At 36.5% G+C, this 24,221-nt stretch overlaps 1 protein-coding gene across 3 annotated transcripts in view; it reads left to right on the forward strand.

Moving 5' to 3' along the window:
- The window catches only part of LOC135203171 (uncharacterized), a 230,797-nt gene that overhangs the window by 149,589 nt on the left and 56,987 nt on the right, over window positions 1-24,221 (forward strand). For all 3 annotated transcript variants that reach the window (XM_064232867.1, XM_064232866.1, XM_064232865.1), the window contains 2 exons: window positions 5,305-5,347; window positions 11,979-12,214. In XM_064232867.1, coding sequence (XP_064088937.1) covers window positions 5,323-5,347; window positions 11,979-12,214 — 261 coding nt within the window. In that variant the 5' untranslated portion in view covers window positions 5,305-5,322. The remainder of the gene's footprint in view (window positions 1-5,304; window positions 5,348-11,978; window positions 12,215-24,221) is intronic.

The following is a 24,221-nucleotide window of genomic DNA, read 5'->3' on the forward strand; positions in this document are numbered from 1 at the left end:
CGGCATTTTGTAACATTTTTGAAGGTAAAACGTAAATGTGATACGACTGAAATATTTGTTTTTGATTCGTCATGTTTTTTCCTTTTCGATGTTTAAATGATAAAACATTAGATATCCTGTGAACAACATTACAATATATACTTGCTTTGTTTTGCTAATTTGTCATTTTACATAGTCTGTTTTCATGCAAGCCATAAAAATTCCTTTGTGTATTGTATGTTAATTACACTGCTAAGGTGGTGTTTGCCGAGATTATTTTCACGTGCAGTGTATACTTTTATTGTACCAGGATTAAAACAGACACATGTAGAGCTTTTTAAATGAGGTTATTATGATGTCGTGTTTTTTTTAAGTCAAATCAGATATCATTTTATTAAATATAAGACCCTTGTCTATTGCTATTATTATTATTATTGTCTATCACAGTCCTCCTATTCGACTGGGTTGTATTTATAGCGTGGTATTAATTATTATTATTATTATTATTATTATTATTATTATTATTATTATTATTATTATTATTATTATTATTATTATTCTACAGGCAAAGACTTGTACTCCTCAAAGCTAGAATTGCCTGGATGACCAGTTTGTATATCCCATTTTAACATAAATGACTTACTGCATCATCCCATTCAAAACTGATTTTGAATTTGACGCTGATCATGCTTTTGATTCACATGGACCCCTTGCCATGTAAGTACAGAATTATATCGATGTGGAAACCCCATCATTGCAGACGTTAATGAGGCATCACTCGTACCTGTACATGAATGACGGTGGAGGCTAATTGGTCTGATTTCTTGTACTCTGACTGACGGTCTTAGACACATGTTGCCTAAGGGGCGTGTCAAATGGACAGCATCCACATCTACGCAGGACCGTTTGCGTAGACTAATTACCTTGTACTCTAATTAGGTGTAATTTTGGGTAGAGGCGCAGCGATTTAACTGATGACTGAAGTGAGGGTGGCATCATTTTGCCCAATTCTGATTGTTGACAGAGATTGATTACTCTATAAAGACTGAAACGAAATCTGTGTGGTGAGTGAGTGCGCATCGCTTTAGTCATTCCTGATTATCAGTGGAGAATAATCAAATAAGGGCCTATTTGATTAACGACTTCAAATCTGAATTATTATTATTATTATTATTATTATTATTATTATTATTATTATTATTATTATTATTATTATTATTATTCGGAAGACGAACCCTGTTCATATGGGACAACCCACAGGCACCATTGACTTGAAATTCAAGCTTCCAAAGAATATGGTGTTTATTCGAAAGACGTAACATAAGCTTATGGGAACTACAGAAAGCTGTGACAATTACTAGAAAAAACAGATGAATTAACATTATATATGAATAAGAAAATAAAACTGAATTATTGAGGTTGACGAAGCATTATGCGTATAATCCGTATTACCTGAAACCTTCCCTCCAAATCTGACATCCATTCGAACAGAATCCGATCCTTCGAAATCTCAAAAAGAGATGAGCAGCGAGATCCGTGGCGCCGTATATGAGCAATCGAGCGATTCTTTTAATTGTTCTCTAAACTCATTTTTCTTAATCTTTCCTTTTGGGGCCAGACAGCTGTGAAAACTCATGATATTTCCCCCCCAGATGACGGCAGCTTTCAGTTCAAGTGCAACCGCACACCGGCTCGGTGAAAGCGCTCTCTTGCCAGCGAGGCTCTCGGTGTATTCGGATGCTTCGGTCTAAGCCTCTAACTAAGGAGAATCGGATGCTTCGGTCTAAGCCTCAAACTAAGGAGAATCGGATGCTTCGGTCTAAGCCTCTAACTAAGGAGAATCGGATGCTTCGGTCTAAGCCTCTAACTAAGGAGAATCGGATGCTTCGGTCTAAGCCTCTGACTAAGCAAAATCGGATGCTTCGGTCTAAGCCTCTGACTAAGCAGAATCGGATGCTTCGGTCTAAGCCTCTGACTAAGGAGAATCGGATGCTTCGGTCTAAGCCTCTGACTAAGCAGAATCGGATGCTTCGTTCTAAGCCTCTGACTAAGGAGAATCGGATGCTTCGTTCTAAGCCTCTGACTAAGCAGAATCGGATGCTTCGGTCTAAGCCTCTGACTAAGGAGAATCGGATACTTCGGTCTAAGCAGAATCGGATGCTTCGGTCTAAGCCTCTGACTAAGCAGAATCGGATGCTTCGTTCTAAGCCTTTGACTAAGCAGAATCGGATGCTTCGGTCTAAGCCTCTGACTAAGGAGAATCGGATGCTTCGGTCTAAGCCTCTGACTAAGGAGAATCGGATGCTTCGGTCTAAGCCTCTAACTAAGCAGAATCGGATGCTTCGGTCTAAGCCTCTGACTAAGGAGAATCGGATGCTTCGGTCTAAGCCTCTGACTAAGCAGAATCGGATGCTTCGGTCTAAGCCTCTGACTAAGGAGAATCGGATGCTTCGGTCTAAGCCTCTGACTAAGCAGAATCGGATGCTTCGGTCTAAGCCTCTGACTAAGGAGAATCGGATGCTTCGGTCTAAGCCTCTAACTAAGCAGAATCGGATGCTTCGGTCTAAGCCTCTGACTAAGGAGAATCGGATGCTTCGGTCTAAGCCTCTAACTAAGCAGAATCGGAAGCCTCTAACTAAGCAGAATCGGATGCTTCGGTCTAAGCCCCTAACTAAGGAGAATCGGATGCTTCGGTCTAAGCCTCTAACTAAGCAGAATCGGATGCTTCGGTCTAAGCCTCTAACTAAGGAGAATCGGATGCTTCGGTCTAAGCCTCTAACTAAGGAGAATCGGATGCTTCGGTCTAAGCTTCTAACTAAGCAGAATCGGATGCTTCGTTCTAAGCCCCTGACTAAGGAGAATCGGATGCTTCGGTCTAAGCCTTTGACTAAGCAGAATCGGATGCTTCGGTCTAAGCCTTTGACTAAGGAGAATCGGATGCTTTGTTCTAAGCCCCTGACTAAGGAGAATCGCGTGCGTCGGTCTAAGCCTCTAACTAAGGAGAATCGGATGCTTCGGTCTAAGCTTCTGACTAAGGAGAATCGGATGCTTCGGTCTAAGCCTCTAACTAAGGAGAATCGGATGCTTCGGTCTAAGCTTCTGACTAAGGAGAATCGGATGCTTCGGCCTAAGCCTCTCACTAAGGAGAATCGGATGCTTCGGCCTAAGCCTCTAACTAAGGAGAATCGGATGCTTCGGCCTAAGCCTCTCACTAAGGAGAATCGGATGCTTCGGCCTAAGCCTCTAACTAAGGAGAATCGGATGCTTCGGCCTAAGCCTCTCACTAAGGAGAATCGGATGCTTCGGCCTAAGCCTCTAACTAAGGAGAATCGGATGCTTCGGCCTAAGTCTCTGACTAAGGAGAATCGGATGCTTCGGTCTAAGCTTCTAACTAAGGAGAATCGGATGCTTCGGCCTAAGCCTCTGACTAAGGAGTATCGGATGCTTCGGTCTAAGTTCTAACTAAGGAGAATCGGATGCTTCGGTCTAAGCCTCTGACTAAGGAGAATCGGATGCTTCGGCCTAAGCCTCTAACTAAGGAGAATCGGATGCTTCGGTCTAAGCCTCTAACTAAGGAGAATCGGATGCTTCGGCCTAAGCCTCTAACTAAGGAGAATCGGATGCTTCTCGTTCGTCGATTCTTCTCTAGGCCTAGGGCTGTTGTGGCCTTGCCGTCAAATTTATTTTGACAAGTGATGTCTACTTCATTGTTTGGATGTATTTTTTATGGCTGTTTCATCTTCGCTTCTGTTTCCATGTTCTCATCTGGTGGACATTGTGTTGTGGAAGCTTTTTGGTTTGTCCTATCATGAGTAGTTATTATAAGAATAATACAGAAGAATATTTACAAACCTTGATCATTTGTCGTACAATATAGCACCAATATAGCCAAAAACACGCGTGTATGTATGTACTTACATACATACATACATACATACATACGCACGAAAATCTCCATGCAGATCAAACGAAGGAACAAACATAACGTCCTGTTTATGGTTCCACCCGTCCTCTTTTTCATATAAGTTTCGTTTTTACAGCTTAAACATTTATTCTTTTTAACATCACGCATACACATATTTGTTTAAATAACTGAAAGTATACACACACACACACACACACACACACACACACACACACATAATATATATATATATATATATATATATATACTATACATATATATATATATATATACACACATATATATATATATATATATATATATATATATATATATATAAAATAGTATGTATGTATGTATGTATGTGTATGTATGTATTGGGTGTATGTGATGTGTGTGTATGTATGTATGCATATACGAGACAGTTGCCCCATTCTATATATATATATATATATATATATATATATATATATATATATATGTATGTATGTATGTATGTATGTATTATATACTGAAGATGACAAAGCCTATCAAAACTATAAACACGTTCTGCGGCCCATAGACTTCCTAATATATAAACTGGACGCCTGCCTCTTTTGTAGTAATCTTGGGAAAGATCCATTAGCAGTATAGCGCTCTGTTTATTAACCAGTTTACGAACTTTTTGTGGTTTCGACCAGGAGTAGAAATCTCTCCATTCGCCACCGCGGTCATTGATGGATTAGATTTCCTTTTTTTTTATTATTATTATTATTATTATTATTTTTTAGCAACTCACTCTGCCACCATTGATTAGTTTCTGCTCCATCTATGACTCTCTCGCTGCCATATCTCTGGAGACCATTGATATAATAATTTCGATTTAGACTTGCGAGTCCGAGAATGGGATTGGGTTATTAAACTTGATTAAACTATGGACTTCATTTTATTGGTCTTTTTCACGGACTCAGTTGAGGTTGTTTGAGAGTTGGTTTTATTTTGTATTTTCTGATTTTTATTCCTCCTACATTTCACGATGCTATGATTATTACAAATTACATCTTGTCACATAATATTTTAATTTCGTAATGTAAGGTGTAAACTAGATGAGAATTTCTCTCCGAGTCACATTTTATCATTATTATTATTATTATTATTATTATTATTATTATTATTATTATTATTATTATTATTATTATTATTATTATTCGTCAAATACTTGCACACTTGTACTGATAGAGCCAGAAGGTTATTTATTTGTTTTGCAAGCCTTAATAGAATAGACTTCATTTGTATAAAATGTATATTAAGACATAGCCCTTAAAGAGAAATTTAATTTGATTATATTCACACGTAAATAAAAGTGGACGAATTTGCCGTGATGACTGAGTGCAAATAAATTCTCAATTTCTAATAATCCCATTTTTCCTTTTTCATTTCAGGCAAAATAGCATCGCAAGATGGGTCAGTTCTCCCAGCAGCATGGTGAGTAGAAACGCCCCTGTTGCGTAACCATGTTTTTCCTCCTGTTTTCCTCCTCTTTTCCTCCTCTTTTCCTCCTGGAGCGATTATGCAACCACAGTGTCTTATCCAGAGGGGAAGAGACTAATCTTTTTATTCATTTTTTTTTGCTCAAATTGGATGTCTTTTTAGCTAACGAAATCTATAATCTGGACGCGTAGCTACTCAGCAGCACTTGACCACTTTCTTTCTCTCTGCTTGCTTGCATGTGTTAAGAGATTGATTAGTGGCCCTTATGGCCGCAGCGTCTTATTGGGAACCACGGACCCGTACATCAGAACGCGAGACTAGCTAGTTTTATTTTTGAAGCCGCTTTTCCCTGTCTACCGAACTGCTACAGTTTATTGCAGTGACGCTTTCCCTGACTGCTAAATTCTACGGCTCGTTATGCTTGCACATGACTGCTAGACTACGGTCGTTTACTTTTACGCTTTTTTCCCCTTAATGCTAAAACAATGCATTTTTTTTTCTCCCTCCGTGTCCCCTTCCTTTGAACTGGCGCGGTTTATTATTTAGCTTGCCCCAACTGCCATCTACTGCAGTTTATTTTCATTTTGTTTGCCTCTTAATGCACAATTACTGCACTCAATTGAAATGCCCCTTGATCCTCTATGTTAAACTTTAGTTTGCTCTGATGCTGCCTGCTCCTAACTTCAAAACTAAACTAGTTTATTTTAATACTCTTTGCACCTAACTGCAAAACTGCTTTGATTTATTGTTACACTACTTGCCTTTGAATGCTGACAGGTAGTCGTTTATATAATAATGCCACTTGCTTCTGAGAGTTCAACAACTGCAGCCTATTGAATGCTGTTTTCCATCGCTGCTCAAGTTCTGTGGTTTATTTTTGCTCTGCTGCCTCTCCCTCGTTGATTGAGTGGTAAACTCTGCATGCCCCTTACTGCTCAAATGGTGCATTCTGTTAAATGCGTGCTGACTTACTGCTTTTTATTATAATGCCGCTTGCCCCTGATTGCTAAACTTGCACAGCTCACAGAATACCGCTTCCCCACGACCGTTAAAAATACTGATGCATGTTGGATTATGCTTGCCTCCACTGCTAAACTATTGTGGCTTATTATAATGCAGCTTTCCCCATACCGTTAAACTAATTCCTTTTATTGTTATGCTACTGGTTCTGAACTGCTACTGTGGTTTACTTGATGCTTCTTGAACCTGGTTTCTAAACTGATGATTTTGTTTTGTACGAATAAGTGGCGTTCGTCTGTTTATTTTTAGCTGTGACAGTGAAGGATAATGTTAAATCTAAGACGCTGGTTAAATCAGTTGTGTAGTTAGGAAACGCGAATTTTTTGCGGAATGTTATCAGTGGCAGATAATTTTTGATAATCATGAAATGTCGTCACCCGTTTTGTTAGACAATTTTATTTTTTACTTTTGCTTCGTCGTTATTGCACTTGATCTATGGAACCGGCATCCTTGTGTTCCTATCTTGTCCAGGACTTAAATAAAATAGAAATCGAATTAGAATGAGGCCCTCCCTTTTCATGAGTGAAGATTAGTGTCAGGGAAAACGAGACGTGCAGAGAATACCAGTACTTGGCAGTATTGAGATTAGTTGTTTATTATTATTATTATTTTTTTTTATTATTATTATTATTTTTATTTTTTTTTTTTGCTCTATCACAGTCCTCTAGTTCGACTGGGTGGCATTTATAGCGTGAGGTTCCGGGTTGCATCCTGCCTCCTTAGGAGTCCATCACTCTTCTTACTATGTGCGCCGTTTCTAGGATCAACTCTTTCTGCATGAGTCCTGGAGCTACTTCAGCATCTAGTTTTTCCAGATTCCTTTTCAGGGATCTTGGGATCGTGCCTAGTGTTCCTATGATTATAGGTACAATTTTCACTGGCATATCCCGTATCCTTCTTATTTCTATTTTCAGGTTTTGATACTTATCCATTTCTTCCCTCTCATTCTCTTCAACTCTGGTGTCCCATGGTATTGCGACATCAATGAGCGATACTTTCTTCTTGACTTTGTCAATCAACGTCACGTCTGGTCTATTTGCACGTATCACCCTATCTGTTCTGATACCTTAGTCCCAGAGGATCTTTGCCTGATCGTTTTCTATCACTCCTTCAGGTTGGCGTTCGTACCACTTAGCAACAAGGTAGCTGGTGTTTCTTGCACAGGCTCCAGTGGAGGCCTTTTGCTACTGAATCATGCCTCTTTTTGTACTGGTTTTGTGCAAGTGCCGGACATTCGCTTGCTATGTGGTTTATAGTTTCATTTTACCTCTTGCTTCTTCCTAATGAACACCATATTTTTTGGAAGCTTGACTTTCAGGTCAGTGGCCCCTTTGGTGGGCTTGTTCCATATGAATAGGTTTCATCTTTTGAATAATAATAATAATAATAATAATAATCATAATAATAATAATAATAATAATAATAATAATAATCATAATATAATAATAATAAATAATAATAATAATTATTACTTAATTATTATATTATTATTATTATTATTATTATTATTATTAATTATTACTAATATAATAATATAATAATAATAAAATAAATAATAAAAAATAATAATAAATAATAATATAATATAATAATAATAATAGACCCTCTCTCGAGCATACTTTATTAAAAGTAATGGCTACTTCAGCAACGTTTACACTTGTAGAGATTCTTCTCTATTTTTCGAATAGTGGCTTTTTCCGTGCTACTTAAACAGGCTAGCAGAGCGCCTATAGAGGTCATGATCAAATACAGTGCTATATTTAAATGTATACACCGATTTTGACACTATTTGCTCATGACCGCTATAGGCGCTCTACTAGCCTGTTTAAGTAGCACGGAAAAAGCCGCTATTCGGAAAATAGAGAAGAATCTCCACAAGTGTATACAAGCGTAATGCTGCTGAAGTAGCCATTACTTTTAATAATAATAATAATAATAATAATAATAATCATAGTTAATTCTGGAAGCCAAGTAAACAATGACCTGGCTATTGTCCACCCCTCTTCACGTCTAATGGACGAAGCATTCCCTCGTGGTTATGTAGCGCAAGCAGCCAAATGTGTTTCTTGCGGCAAATTCGGAAAATCATTCCGAGTCGGAAGACATTCGGCGGAAAAGTGATCGGAAACGAGTAAGTCGTTGAACTTTTCACGATTATTGGAATGATGATGAGAGTTGATGTAACCACGAAATGAAAATGGTCATCCACTCCCCCCACCCCTCCTCCTCCTCCCTCCTAATCCCTCCTAATCCCTCCTAATCCCTCCTCCCCTCCTGCAGAAGGTCGATGGAACGAGCGATCAGATACCCCGGTTTAGTAGTATCTTGATAGAATAAACAGAAATTAGAGATGAAGAAATGAGCGGATTATAAGCTACTGTTGGGGTCGCCACGTGAAAAGGAATTTGGTAATGCGTAGGAAATCCTAAGTTCAACTCGAGATACAATTTTTGATTCTGATGATGCTCTGAACGTCTTAAAAAAAACACATATACACGTGCTGATTGATTGATTTATGGCAACTAAAGCTGGCATGACAGCACATTCGCTAACACGCACCTCAGTGGCGTGGTCGGTATGGTGTTGGCGTGCCATCTCGGTGGCCGAGAGTTCGTTTCTCGGGCATTCCACTGAGGAGTGAGAGAGGTGTATTTCTGGTGATAGAAGTTCGCTCTCGACGTGGTTCGGAAGTCACGTAAAGCCGTTGATCCCGTTGCTGAATAACCACTGGTTCCATGCAACGTAAAACAAACAAATACAAACAAAATAAACAAATACAAACATCGTTTGATATGGAACGGGGAATTTGTAGCCGGTAATCAAGCAGTTCCAGTAGAAGTTCGAACTCGGTGAAACCAGAGGCATTATTCTATCCAGTACAAAGTTAAGTATATCTTAGTTTAACCAGACCACTGAGCTGATTAACAGCTCTCCTGGGGCTGGCCCGAAGGATTAGATATATTGACGTGGCTAGGAACCAATTGGTCACCTAGCAACAGGATCTGAACCACATTATATCGAGAAATCAATTCCTAACACCAGAAATACATTCCTCTGATTCCACATCGGCCGCGCCTAGAATCGAACTTCGGACTACCGGATTGGTAGCCGAGCGCGAAGACCAATCGTCAAACGAGGAACACTCGATCCAGTACAACCGATGGACGAACGACCTTTCGTTTCTGTCACCGTCACGAAATGTGCGTCTTGCACGGGTCATCGTTGCGTCATTCTCATCCAGATAATTTTGTGTGTCCGGTGGCGGGGAACAAGTTGTCAGAAGAATGAAGCAACGCTATTCTTTAATTCCAATTCCGCCGCCTTCCCCTCTCTCGCGAATAGGATTCAGTTCGTTTCCTTTCAGTCGCTTGTTGGAAAGAAATTTTATTGACTTTTCAGAGGGAACTCCGAGAAATACGTAACATCATTTTAGATAGAAAGTAAACGCCAGCGTCAATATAGACGTTCATTCTCAACCAGCCAAATATGTAAACTTTTTTTTTTTTTTTGTGTGGATAAAGTTGAACATGCTAGAAAAAGTAACCTTACAGTAATGGTAGAAACAGAAGTACTACTGTAATCTCTTTAAAGTTCAAGTATTACGATCTGTTGTGGATAAAATTGAACATGCTAGAAAAAGTACCCTTACTAATGTTAGAAACAGAAGTACTACTGTAATCTCTTTAAAGATCTAGTATTACGATCTCCTACCAGACTTTTAGACTTACAGTGGAATGGTTCGTAATTAGTGTTGGTCAGTGGGCCATTTTTCTCGCTTGCTGTACGATTTTTATCGCGAGTGTTAAGCTGTTGTCTGTCAATTAATTTTTTCGATTGAGATTTACACATGCATGCCGGTCCCGATTCCGGATTAAAAAATAAATAAAATAAAACCTACGGACCCCTGCAACAATTAATAGCGGGTTCATGGAGTTCCTCGTTGGACGAGTGGTTTTCGCGCACGGCTTCCAGTCCGGTGGTTCGCAGTTCGATTCTCGGCTCGGCCAACGCGGAATCAGAGGAATTTATTTCTGGTGATAGAAATTCTTTTCTCGATATAATTTGGTTCGGATCCCACAATAAGTTGTAGGTCCCGTTGCTAGGTGACCAATTGGTTCCTAGCCTCGTAAAAGTATCTAATCCTTCGGGCCAGCACCAGGAGAGCTGTTAATCAGCTCAGTGGTCTGGTAAAACTAAGATATACGTTTATACTTAATAGCGGGTACTATACAGCGTGGAAACCAACAAAGCCAATAGTCGTCATCTACTATTAATCCCTTCATCTGTGATCGGTTTATGGTCCATTTTTTTGGGCACATATTATTCGTATACGTCTGACTTAAGTAAACTTTTCCTGATGATGAAGCATTTGACATTGTTCATTTTTATCTTTTGCGATTAAGGTTAGGTGTTGAAAGTGACGGGTTTAAAGTTTAGCTGGGAATCAATTGGAACCATTAGCCCTTTTGGAGAGTGAAGAGAGCGGCATCTGGGAAGTAGGTGAAATCGGGTGAAGAAAAGATCGGGACAGACCTCTTGATAGTCTTTGCTTTTCAGTCGTGTTTAGGCAACCCTGTTCCATCCTTTGCTTGAAATTTGATTGTGTTTTTCCTGTGTGTGTATGAATGTTTTTTTTTCTTTTTTTTTTAGTAATCTATGTACTCTTTTTTGCGTTTAGTTTTTCCACTCTTACCTTTAGAACGTGTTTCAGATTTTTGTTTTCTGTAATAGCAAACTATTGAGATGGCTTTATCTGTCCGTTCTTACTTTTTCTGTGCATACGTATTCTGTCCGCCCTCAGATCTTAAAAGCTGCTGAGGCTAGAGGGCTGAAAAATCGTGCGTTGATCATGCACCCTCTGATTATCAAGCTTGCTAAATTGCAGCCCTTTAGACACAGCAGTTTTTATTTTATTCAAGGTTAAAGTTAGCCATAATCGTGGGTTTGACAACTAAATAGGACAGGCCACCATTGGACTGTGGTCAAGGTTTTATGGGCCGCGGCTCATACAGCATATCTATACCGAGACCACCGAAAGATAGATCTATTTTCAGTGGCCTTCATTATACGCTGTAAAGAAAACTCGATTGCGCCGAAGAAACTTCGGTGCAGTTTTTATTTGTTTTTTGTCTGTTAGTTTTGAAACTGTAGAACTTTTTTTACAACTAAATTCAATTTGTCGACAGGCCACCATCGGACCGTGGTGAAAGTTTCATGGGCCGCTGCTCATACAACATATTTATACCGAGAACACCAGAAGATTGACCTATTTTCGGTGGTGGCTTGATTATACGCTGTACAGAAAGCTCGATTGTGCCGAGGTTTTACTTTTTTATGTTTTCTTTATTTATTTATTTACTTACTTATTTATTTATTTATTTATTTATTTATTTATTTATTTATTTATTTATTTATTTATGTTTTTTTGTAGTCTTTAAACTGTAGGATTTTTTTTTTCTTAATTCGAATTCAGTTACTTTTTTTTTTCTTTTGTCTTCAAAATTAAGGACTTTTAAATTCATTTTCTGAATTCGAACTCAATTTGTCGACACTTCTGTCACCGTCACATCTGTGTAACGGTTCCTTCTTTTCTCTCTCTTGGCAGGACCGCCCATTCTTCCGCGCTGGCAGTCGCTGCTGCTGCTGCAGCCGCGCCTCCTGCTGCTCTTCCTGCTGCTGTTCCTGCTGGTGGGGTCGCAGCAGCCCCCGCCCAACTATCCCCACGACATGATGCCCGACACCAACTTCACCTGCAGCGACAAGGCCACCGGGGGATACTACGCCGACCCCGAGGCTGGCTGTCAGATGTTCCACGTCTGCGTCAAGGTCTCCGACGAAGAGGTAAGGGTTGTCCTGCGGATTGAGAGAGAGAGAGAGTTGAATGATTTCCCACTGCGATTTTAATTTTGGGGGAGAGATTTCCAGATAAATTATATGGTTTTGAGAGAGTTTTTGCACAGCGACTTTAATTTTGGGGGGGTGATAGAGGGAGGGGGAGAGTTTTTCCTTTTTTTTTTTTTTTTTTTTTTTTTTTTTTTTTTTTTTTTTTTTTTTTTTTTGGAGAGAGAGAGAGAGAGAGAGAGAGAGAGAGAGAGAGAGAGAGAGAGAGAGAGAGAGAGAGAGAGAGAGAATGATTTTCCAAAGAGATTTTTATTTTAATTTTGGGGGGAAGATAGAGTGGTGGGAGAGATTTCCAAAGAAATTTTATGGTTTTGGGGAAGAGAGAGAGAGAGAGATTTTCAAAGAAATTATATGTTTCTGTGGGAAGAGAGGGAGAGAGAGAGAGAGAGAGAGAGAGAGAGAGAGAGAGAGAGAGAGAGAGAGAGAGAATTGTTTTCCAAAGAGATCAAAATGTCCTGCAAATAGAGATGTAGAAAAGATTTCCAAAGAAGTAATGTTTTTAGGGGAAGAGAGAGAGAGAGAGAGAGAGAGAGAGAGATAGAGAGACAGAGAAATACTAACTCCTAAGGTATGTGTATGAAGAATTGGAATGATTCTCGAATGAACGTTAATTCGGAGGGGTGAATGATGTGGTTCAGAGGCTGCATCAGTAATCAGGGAGATGATTTTATTATATCTGCACAACCACACCTGGTTTTATCCTTCTTACGCATCGCAACATTAAGTTTAATTTATGGTGATGTTGGCCTTCAGGTAAGTGTTTCAATTCGAACGCTTCTGTTTTTATGTTATTGTTTTTGCTACTTTATATGTGCTGTGGCGTCTTCTGTAGTTGGGTAATTAGCCATTTCCGACCATTTCTTGGATTGATGATTTGAAGCTGTCCTTGGATTGCTACGAACCTTGAAATGTTATTATTCTATAGTTTTTGTGGTTCAGATGGTAGCGCTCTTGCCCGTCACTCTTGTTCGATCCCGATATTATTTAGAAATTTGGTATTAGATTTCCCAGACTCGTCGATTGGGCAAAAAAGTTAGGGAAACGCCCAACAAATCCATTGTTTGGAATTTTCCGAATTATGCGAATAGCATCACTGTTTTTTTTATTTTATTTTTTTTCTCAATCGAATTCTTGGTTGCAGACGATAATTCAGATCTCAGCATAAGATTAAATCATTAGTTATCTGCAGTCTTCCATGCGGTCATTACTTCCCACAATTTTACTCTTTTATCAAACCCACAAGTTCTGCTATGAGTTCCAGTGACTAATATATTTTTTAGTCCTTTTTCTTCTTTTTATGCGAACTTAGTTGAATTGAAAGAATCAAGTTGACCATAATTTTAGCTCTGTTCCGAAAAAAAAAAATAATAATAAAGTTGCCGTGTCTGCCATGATGTCACCCGGATGTCACAGATGATGTCCTGGAATATCCTGGAAACCAGAGCTGTATTTCTTGTATCTCTTTCTGTATTTCTTTTTACCTCATCTTACTTCTTTTTCACTGGAAGTTTGAATATCAAGTCGGTGGCCCCTGTGGGCTTGTTCCATTTAAATAGGTTTCAGCTACTGAATAATAATAATAATAATAATAATAATAATAATAATAATAATAATAATAATAATAATAATAATAATAATCCAAAGAAAACTCATAATCACACGAGTCAATAAAATGGGAAAGGAAATCCACAGTAGTATGCCTGTTTGATTTTGTTATTTTTTGACAAGGAGGACCGTGCAGGTCATCGAAAGCTTTTTGCTGTATATATTTTAGATAACAAAATCAAACAGGCATACTACTGTGGATTTCGTTTCCCGATAATGATAATAATGATAATAAACTTTTTAAGATTTTGTTTGTCTGTATAGGCTACACGAAGTCGCAACCCCACCCTACTGCTCACTAAGCAGTCATACAGGATCTCTTTTCTATTTTTTTTTTTTTTTTGGTTACTGTAAGATCAAACAGGCTTTATGTCATCATGAACTCTTTCTTGCACGTACGAGCAGTGTATAAACCAGATAACGGGATTCGTTATGACCTGTTGCCCCTTAGATCAAACCCTTTACGAAATCTCTTACAAATGACTATTTCTGTCTGTATACATTTCATTTTTATTTATAAATGCTGTACCATTCCTCTGATAGCTATGGTACATTTTTCTGAGGATTTGGTACACGGAAAGTCGTTTTTAATGCAGGTGTACGACTTCTTTGGAAAAATTTACAAATATCTTGGTAATACTGTATATATGAAAATGTAACAGCTTCGCTGTATAAAGCAAGAGATATTTCACTCGAAAAAGGACTTTAGTGCAGAGAGGGATTAGTGAAACCATTTGGAATTCTTTTTAAGGAAAACAAGATTCCAAGAAAGTAACAGAATTACTTTCCTTTAATTTTGTTTTTCATGAAAAGGATTCCAACTGATTTCACTAATTCCTCTCTCCACCAAAGTCCTCTTCTGAACGCGAAACCTCTTGCTTCCTAATGCCAAGCTGTTACCTTTTTCTATAAAGAATTGCCAAAAATAGTCGTGAATTTTTCAAAAACATTCGTACATCTGCATTTAAAAACGACTTTCCATATATCAAAATCTCTGGAAAATGCGTCATGGCTATTGAGGGATAGTACGACAACTATTAGCTCAGTGGTTAACAAAGTCGCCTCACCAAAGACCCGAAATCGATTTCATGAGGGAGGATAGAACTCCTGAGCCTATTTCTTGTGAAATCCTTTGTGGCTTAGTTGGTCTAAGTGGCAAGTTAGGTTCCTGCTTGTTAGTCTAGTGAGGTGGGACGCAGTCGGTGAAAACAAGATCATGGGACTAGCATCCTCTTCCTGAAAAGACTTGTGACGAATCGGAAGGTTGCATATTATAGAGCCAAAGCTATAAAGGATAGATTTATATCAAGTTTAAAAGCCCATTAAAATACTCTGGATTAAAGCTAAGGACTATTTCTGTGGACTCACTCCTTACATTTAAACCGTAGTGTTTTGATGGGTCTTTTATACTTAAGACGTATCCTCTTTTCACAGAAGAATATATATATATATATATATATATATATATATATATATATATATATATATGTATATATATATATATATATATTATATTATATATATATATATATATATATAATATAATATATATATATATATATATATATATATATATATATATATATATATATGTTGAAGTAATAAAGTCCACACTTATGTAAGATGTGTATTCAAAATTCTTAAAAGACTGGGAGATTTCGTCTACTTGATCAGTAGTAACTCACCATCCGTACTGATTTTTCCTTTTTAAAAATATACAAGAAGTTACGAAGGACAGGCAAGACATCTACATAAGTGTGGACTTTTATTACTTCAAAATATTCCAGTCACGTTATGGTGATTTTTTTAGATATATATATATATATATATATATATATATATATATATATATATATATATATATATATGTATATATATATATATATATATATATATATATATATATATGGTGTGTGTGTGTGTGTGTGTGTGTGTGTATATATATGCATGTATGTATCTGGTGTGTATATATATATAGATAAGAATATATAGATAGTATATATAATATATATATCTATATATATAATATATGTGTGTGTGTGTAATCTATAGACAGAGAAGTTAGTAGATAGATGTATTCGGAAGTGCCGAGCTAAATTAATGAATATTGTAAAAGATTAAATGCATAATTCAGTCTCGGTCAAATATGATTGTTAGTCGTACTATTAACATAGAAGGCCGTGTTGAAGGTATTCACATGACCTAAGACGATTTTATTCTGTAAAATGGCGTTTTTGCTGTAGATCACAGCAGCTGGCGGAAACAAAAACCCTAAGAAATACCGAGGAAGATGTCACGCCCTCAAAACGGTTTACTTAATGCTTGAGAGATTTCACATCCGTCAAGAGAATGATGTAAAGGAATGTTGTTGGCGAAGCTTGAAGGGTTTGGGTGGTGACAGAAATTTGGTAAAGTTTTCAAATAAGTTCGTTCTCAGTTTTCTTCACAGAAATTTAAAGCCACGTAATTAATAGGTTTGTCTTGATACACTAGTCTGCCAGTAGCTTGCGAACATCTGAGAGATGACCTGGAATGCTTTTTAAAGAAAGTTTAGTCTGTAAATAGCTTTATGACAAGTGCTTTGGGGTGGGAATTGTATTTCATAAGCACGAACCACTTCTACAATAAAAGTGTTTTAAAGACCAAGAAACTGTTTTTTTTTTAATTCAATGGTTTTGAACGCCTTTGCCAAATTTTCTTCAGTCTTTCGAATAGAGTTTTAATTGAAGTTTTAAAGTAACTAAAATATTTTCAAGGAGTGTTGAGGATCGCGTAAGGTATTTTCAAAGAAATTTAAAGTCTGTTGACGGATTGTGACGGTAAGTATCAAACTTATGAGTGAATATAATTTTGAAGAAAGTGTAAATCCTATAATTACAAGTAATAGTGTTACACTACTGTAATAGCATTTGCAAGAAAATTTCAAGTTAGTGAACAGTCTTTTCAAATATGTTTTGAGCCTACAAATGACCTTTTCAACAGTTTCAGTCATACTTATTGTCTTCCTGAAGAAGGTTCTTCAATGAACAGCTTTCTAGAAAGTTTCTAAGCCTTTGGTGAAGTTTTTTTTTACAAGAAGTTTCAAGTTTCGTCAGAAAGTGTTTCCAAGTATGAAGTCTCAACAAATGGGGCTTTTCCAAACAGGTTCAGCCATTTCAAACAAGTTTCAGGCCTTCGACTCATATTTCCAAGAAAGTATAAAGCTTATTAATAGTTTTTCCGAAGAAAGTTCTACAACAAGCCAACGAATAGCTGCAAAGGGTGTCACACAACCCCCCCCTCCCTGACCTGCCCCACTAAGCCGCCTATATAGCGTCAGGTAAACAGTCTCGAAACAAAAGAGGAGCGAACACTTTCACCCCGTAATCGTATCAGCCGAGAGCAAGTGTAGTAACGGCGTCGGTGCTCCCTGTCACCCTCCCGACCTCTCTCGCTCTCTCTCTCTCTCTCTCTCTCTCTCTCGACTCTCTCGCCTCTCTCTCTCTCTCTCTCTCTCTCCAAAGTCCTAAAGCCCCACCAACTACATTCCTTTTAACGCATTTTTTTTTAACCTCACGAAATTGGTAGAGAAGCTTTGTAAGTCTTACGTTTCGGGCTCTTTAGAGAGTGTCTTGTCATTTTGTTGTTTTTAAAACGTCTAATTTCTTTTCATTGATCACTAATGTTTTTGTTTTGATTTCTTAATATGACATTTTAGCAAGATTTCTAAGTTTGCATGCGCACAGACAAACATATGTACATATAAACTACATATAATATATGTATATATATATATATATATATATAGATATATATATATAGATATATATATAAGAGAGAGAGAGAGAGAGAGAGAGAGAGAGAGAGAGAGATAGATAGATAGTTAACTCCTGTACCAATTACAGAATATAAGTAATAACTTCGGGTGTTAACCTTCCCATGAGGAAATAACAGTATTTGTATATCATGCTTCTCCACTCTTTACATCTATTCTGAATGCGTGTATGTGTGTATGTGTTTATTTGTTACAGATTTTAATCTAATTCCGTTTCTATTTTCCTATGATATATTATTATATGATTATTTCTCGTTCTATTTTCGTAATCAAATCAATCCAGAACATCATAATCTGCATGACATTCAGCATTGTTATAAGTGAGGTCTGTGGAAAGTCAAACAAAGCGTGATCCGACCTCCAGCTTACTCGGGGTGCATGCTAAAATCGACGTCAAATAGAGCGCTCGTTTCACCAACGAAATTTAAAATTAATACGCTATATTTTATTAGAAATATTTTGTTTGCAATGTTTAACATGCACATTGTTTATTTTTTACATTTTCATCTATATTTATTTTTTACATATTCATTATAATAAGTAAATCATAGATATCCTATTCTAAAATTCCTGTATCTTTAACTCAACGCGAAACACTTTTTTCAGACCTTTGTCGGCTTTTCTACCCCCCCCCCCCCAACAACTACAACAACAAACCAGTTTGTAGGCTTACTCCCCGAGTAAGCGAAAAATAATGACATACTTTTTTCCTCCCCTCAATGATAACCTGAATCAGACGCGTTTATAGAGAATGAGATGGAATGTATTGATGACACTCTGCAGTAAGGTCGCTTGTTGTGCTGTCATTGGATCTTACGTTGTAACAGGATCCGGTTGTGGGTGTGTACTGCCAGAGAGTGGGAAATCTGTGAATGAAGAATTTTATTGGTGAGTTAGAATTCCATTGTGTTTGCTTATATATGTGTGTGCGTGTGTGTGTTTGTATATGTTTAATATAAGAATATAAATGTGTGTGTATATATATACATACATAACTACATATATATATTATATATTATAATATATATATTATATATATATAATATATATATATATAGATATATAAATATGTAATATTATACGTGTGTGTGTGTGGAGAGAGACAGAGAGAGAGATGGAGAGAGAGAGAGAGAGCACCTGTTAACGGGTCCCACTGCCAGGGCCGGGCACCAAAGGTGTCAGGCTGAGGGCACGGTGAGAGGTATCTGTGGGGCGCTTATAAAGTCTGGTCTTGAGGGAATTCCCTTCATGAATTTCCACTTCCTTCTAATTTCCTCTCGTTCTTGATATCTCGTTTTTTTTTTATCTTAACGGAAAGAATATTTTTTTTATTTCGTAAATTAATATATAAATTAATATATATATATATATATATTATATATATATTATATATATATTATATAATATAACATAGTAATATACATATATATATATATATATATATATATATATATATAAGACATCAGTATTTTTAACATCTTGTATCCTATCTTATCAGATATGTAAATAGCCTCTTGAGGTCTAGGTTCATGATGTACACAAATTAGGAACGATGATAAAAATAAGTGGTTATATAATGAGAGAAATCATTATTTTCCCAAGGCTATATTCCAGCGCATTTATTCTCTGGTTATTATATCTTATTATGATGTTTTATTACGTAAACAAGATCGAGGGAGATTCGAAGTAATTTCAACTCGTAATAGGAATCCAGAGTTAATTTTCTAATGTTATTTCTTCGATTATCACGCAATGAAAATTATGTGTATATATTATATTAATTTAGATATATATGTATAGATATATATATGTGTGTGTGTGTGTGTGTGTTTGTGGTGCATGTGTATATATATATATATATTATATATATAAATATATATATTATATACCTATATATATATATATATATATATATAAACGAGGGAGATTACTGCCCTGGTATGTATAACTTTTGCGGATCGAAAAAGATCTGAAGTGATTTCAACTAGGATTAGAAAGGAATCCAGAGTTAATTTACTGATGTTATCTCTTCGATTATGAGCAATTAGAATATATATATATATATATATATATATATATATATATATATATATATATATATATATATATATATATATATATATATAAAACCCTCGGATCAAAAACGTCTGGGCGAACGTCAAAAATCGAAGTAATGTCACACACAGGTGATAAATGAAAGTTTCATCATAACCCTATCTTTGTGAACAAACTTAAAGTGCTATTTAGTTGTTAATGAAGCTTCGGGAGAATTGAACGTGCAAATGTGAAAGTGAAAGCAAAGAGCGAAGGGAAGGGAAAAGGAGAACGGTGCAGATACATCCCACGAATAACAAGAAGGAAAGGTACTTGCATTATAAGTCAGGAAAAACTCATTCGGCGTGAAGGAATTAAGGAAGACTAGGCTTTAGGCAGGCTGCTTGTACAAACATTGTGTCGTTTTCTAGTAAATGCCACTTAGTTTGGTAGGCGCTTTATCCTGGCTACAACTAAAATGGGGAATAGTGCAGTTGTGGAATCTTCTGACCTCGAAATGTTGAAGTAAGGAGCGAATTCATTCCTGTTTACTGCTGACGCCTCCTGAATATCAGGTGTATTGGATATATTTTCTGTTTCTTCATATTTATTTGGTTATCTTTTCTTGTAAATTGTCTCTCCCTGCGGGCAGATTTCCCTTTGGAGCCTTGGTGTTGAATTTTGTGAATCTAAACCCCCCCCCCCCCCCACCACAAAAAAAAAAAAAAGGAGGCCGAGATAAGTGCTGCAATCCTGAATCAATCAATTTCCACCCCTTTTTTTTTGCGGGGGGTCAATATGGAAGGGAGGGGTGGGGATGTGTGCCTCGTTTGGTGTTGGGCAGCTTTGTCCGCTTGTGTTCCTGCACCGTAAATAAACGCCTGTGCTCCTCTCCCGAGTTTGGCTGAGAGCTTCGAAAGCGTGACAGTAAAAGGTGGTTTTGGAGAGGCCTTGACATTTTGTGTTGTGTTGTGTTTTCCTCTTACCAAAACAAGGAACTGTGTTGGTGCACGAACCTCCGTCGCTTTCTCCTTTTTATCAGTGTAGAGAGATAGATGTATAGATAATGAGAGAGAGAGAGAGAGAGAGAGAGAGAGAGAGAGAGAGAGAGAGAGAGAGAGAGAGAGGTGTTGGTGATACACAGACATAATATATATATATATATATATATATATATATACTATATATATATATATTATAAATATAGTATGAATACGTATGTAATATATATATATATATATATATATATATATATATATATGTTTATGAGTCTCTCTCTCTCTCTCTCTCTCTCTCTCTCTCTATAATAGTACATGAGGATTCCTAATCTTTTACACGCATGCCATTGAATGCAAACAATAAAAAAGATAGAGAGAGAAACGTTACACACTGATTCCAGGAAGGTAATCTGGATGTGGGTAACGAGAAAATTACGTATTGTTATGCAAGGTGTTCAGGCGTGTTTATGTGTGTTTTGAGGGGCCGTCCTTGTGTAAAGAGATGTGCAAATTATATACCCCTGATGATTGCATTGAGTGACTGACTGACTGACAAGGTTAATGATATTGACGGGTCGCGTGATTGTTCGAGAAAGATTCGACAGACTTCGCCCGCTAGGGGTAATTGGTGTTTCACATGCATCATAGCACACACACACACGCACACACACCCACAAGTATATATATGTTATATATATATAATTATATATACTGTGTGAATACGTTTTTATCAAATCACTTTGATTTATAAAAAAAAATATTACGCTACAAATGTCGTCTAAAATCCAATTCGTTCTTCCCCTTCGGTAAACATATTATTTCCGAGGTGGAGCGAATTAGATATTACACGACATTTGTAGCTTAAACCTTGTATATATAATATATTAGATTATTATATAGATAATATAATAGAATAATTATGGTATTGTATATGTGTGTGTTTGTGTATGTGTATGTATGTCAGTTACAGGACCTCATTTCAATTGGAAGGTATCTAACGGCGATATTTATTCAGTAAAATTTACAAGGATAAAGCTCCTAACTTTTCCTGAAACAAATATCTCCGCTAGATACCATCCACTTTGAATGAGGTCCTGTTATTAATTGTATTAATGCATAGAATAATTGTGTAAGAGATAACGTTCATATATATATATATATATATATATATATATATATATATATATATATACACATACTACATACATACTATATATGAATAAATATAAATATAAAACACACACGCACACACACACACACACACACACTATTTTCTTTAACACGGTGACCCACGAGAGTTAAAAAACACTTCATTCAGTATCACAGTCTTGTTAAAATGTTGAATCATGGACGAAACCCTTGTGCTAAAGACTTCCATAGCTAGCTTTCATACACCCGCACGAAAAGCTCATCAACAGCACGTCTAACCACCCTACACACATTGTACCATTCACGTATTGTCTTTCCCTGCCAGTACCTCTCTCTTGACATATTTTCCAGCTTTTAATAGGGCCTTTTCTCCTCCTCCTCTTCCAAGCACTTCCGAACTATACATTCGTTTCGCTGATCTATTGTCCTCCTCCATTCTTACCACGTGACCAAACCATCTAAAAACAATAAATGACCCCTTTCACTCACGCTAACTTAATTTTTACCTGTTCCACATACTTTAGCTTTTTCACTTTTTCAGACCTTGCAACTCATATAATCAATAGATTACTCTTCATAACAGCTTCCATTCCTTATATGTATATATATATATATATATATATATATATATATATATATATATATATATATATATATATGTGTGTGTGTGTGTGTGTGTGTGTGTGTATGTATGTATGTGTGTATGTGCAAGATGAATTGATAAATGATTTATTGATATTATGTGTGTGTGTGTGTGTATATCATATATATAATATATTATATATATATATATATAATATATCTATATATATATTTTATCATATACTATATACATTATATTATTATTTATATATACGTGTAATATACATTTATATTATTAATATGGAAAGAGAGACTGAGCTATGGCGATGGAGTAATAACGTTTGAATCCAGAAAGAGGTATATACGACGATTGATCGTGTCGAGCGTGAGAGTTGCGTCATCGGAGCGTGGTTGCGTCAGCGGAGGTCACGCTCTCATGAGAATAATGATTGACTCACTCCTCGGAAAGACAACGAGGGCTGCGATATTTTCGTCGTCGTTTATTTCTCGTAAACTTATTATTGCTTTCGTTCGTTTAATCGATTTTGTGATTCTGTTGCTGTTTGTAATGGGCCGTTTTATAATAATAATAAATAATAATAATAATAATAATATGATATATTTCCTTATTATATTATTATTCTTATTATTATTATTATTATGATTCTATTATTATTATTATATTAGATTATGATGATTATTATTATTATTATATTATTATTATTAACGTACTCGCGACCACGCATTCATAAGGAAGAATTCTATACATTGTTAGAGATAATCTCCTGAATACAATAATATGAAGAACCAATAAAAAAAAAAAATTATATATATTTATTTATATTATATTATATATATATTGAATATATATATATATAGAAGAGAGAGAGAGAGAGAGAGAGAGAGAGAGAGAGAGAGAGAGAGAGAGAGAGAGAGAGAGAGACCTAAAAAATAACACAAGTTAAAATCAAACGACAGTAAGATTGTTCCCCAGTGTTCGAGTAGAGGAACGAAAACTCCCTGGCACTGTAACAATCCAGCATCGTGACGCCTCATCGCAATGATTATGTACATTGTAGATACTTGGTCTGACGAGTAGCGCCTACTACAGCATTATTTAATGTGTGTGTGTGTGTGTATGTTTGAGTTGCCTGAATATCCTTGAAGTTTCCTGTGATTGGTTGCTGATGCTGTGTAGTCATCAGCACCAACCATAGGTTATTATGTGGTAGAAGTTCAACATTGATAAAATAACTAACTAGTGTCAGCTCGGAAAGTAATTGTCAAGTTAACATGAATATACGGGTATAAATTCATTAAGGCATAAGAACGTTACAGTCTAGAATAAGTGCAGTTTTTATCTTACTAACGGATACGAGGCAAAGAGGAACCACCTCAGAAATGAGAGAGAGAGAGAGAGAGAGAGAGAGAGAGAGAGAGAGAGAGAGAGAGAGAGAGAGAGAGAGAGAGAGAGAGTATTTTCTAACATTACTGGAGTAAATTTAACTTTGAGGACTAATACATAATGTTTTAGCGCGTGTCATAATCGATGTTAAAGAACCTTTAATTATGACATGAGTTTTCCATTGAGAGAGAGAGAGAGAGAGAGAGAGAGAGAGAGAGAGAGAGAGAGAGAGAGAGAGAGAGAGAGAGAGAGTATTTTATGATATTACTGGAGTAAATTTTACTTTAAAGACTGGTGCATAATGTTTTGGCGTGTGTTGTAATCGATATGAGTTTTGCATTTGGATAGAGAGAGAGAGAG

This window comes from Macrobrachium nipponense, chromosome 33 (assembly GCF_015104395.2).
Source record: "Macrobrachium nipponense isolate FS-2020 chromosome 33, ASM1510439v2, whole genome shotgun sequence".
NCBI lineage: Eukaryota > Metazoa > Arthropoda > Malacostraca > Decapoda > Palaemonidae > Macrobrachium > Macrobrachium nipponense.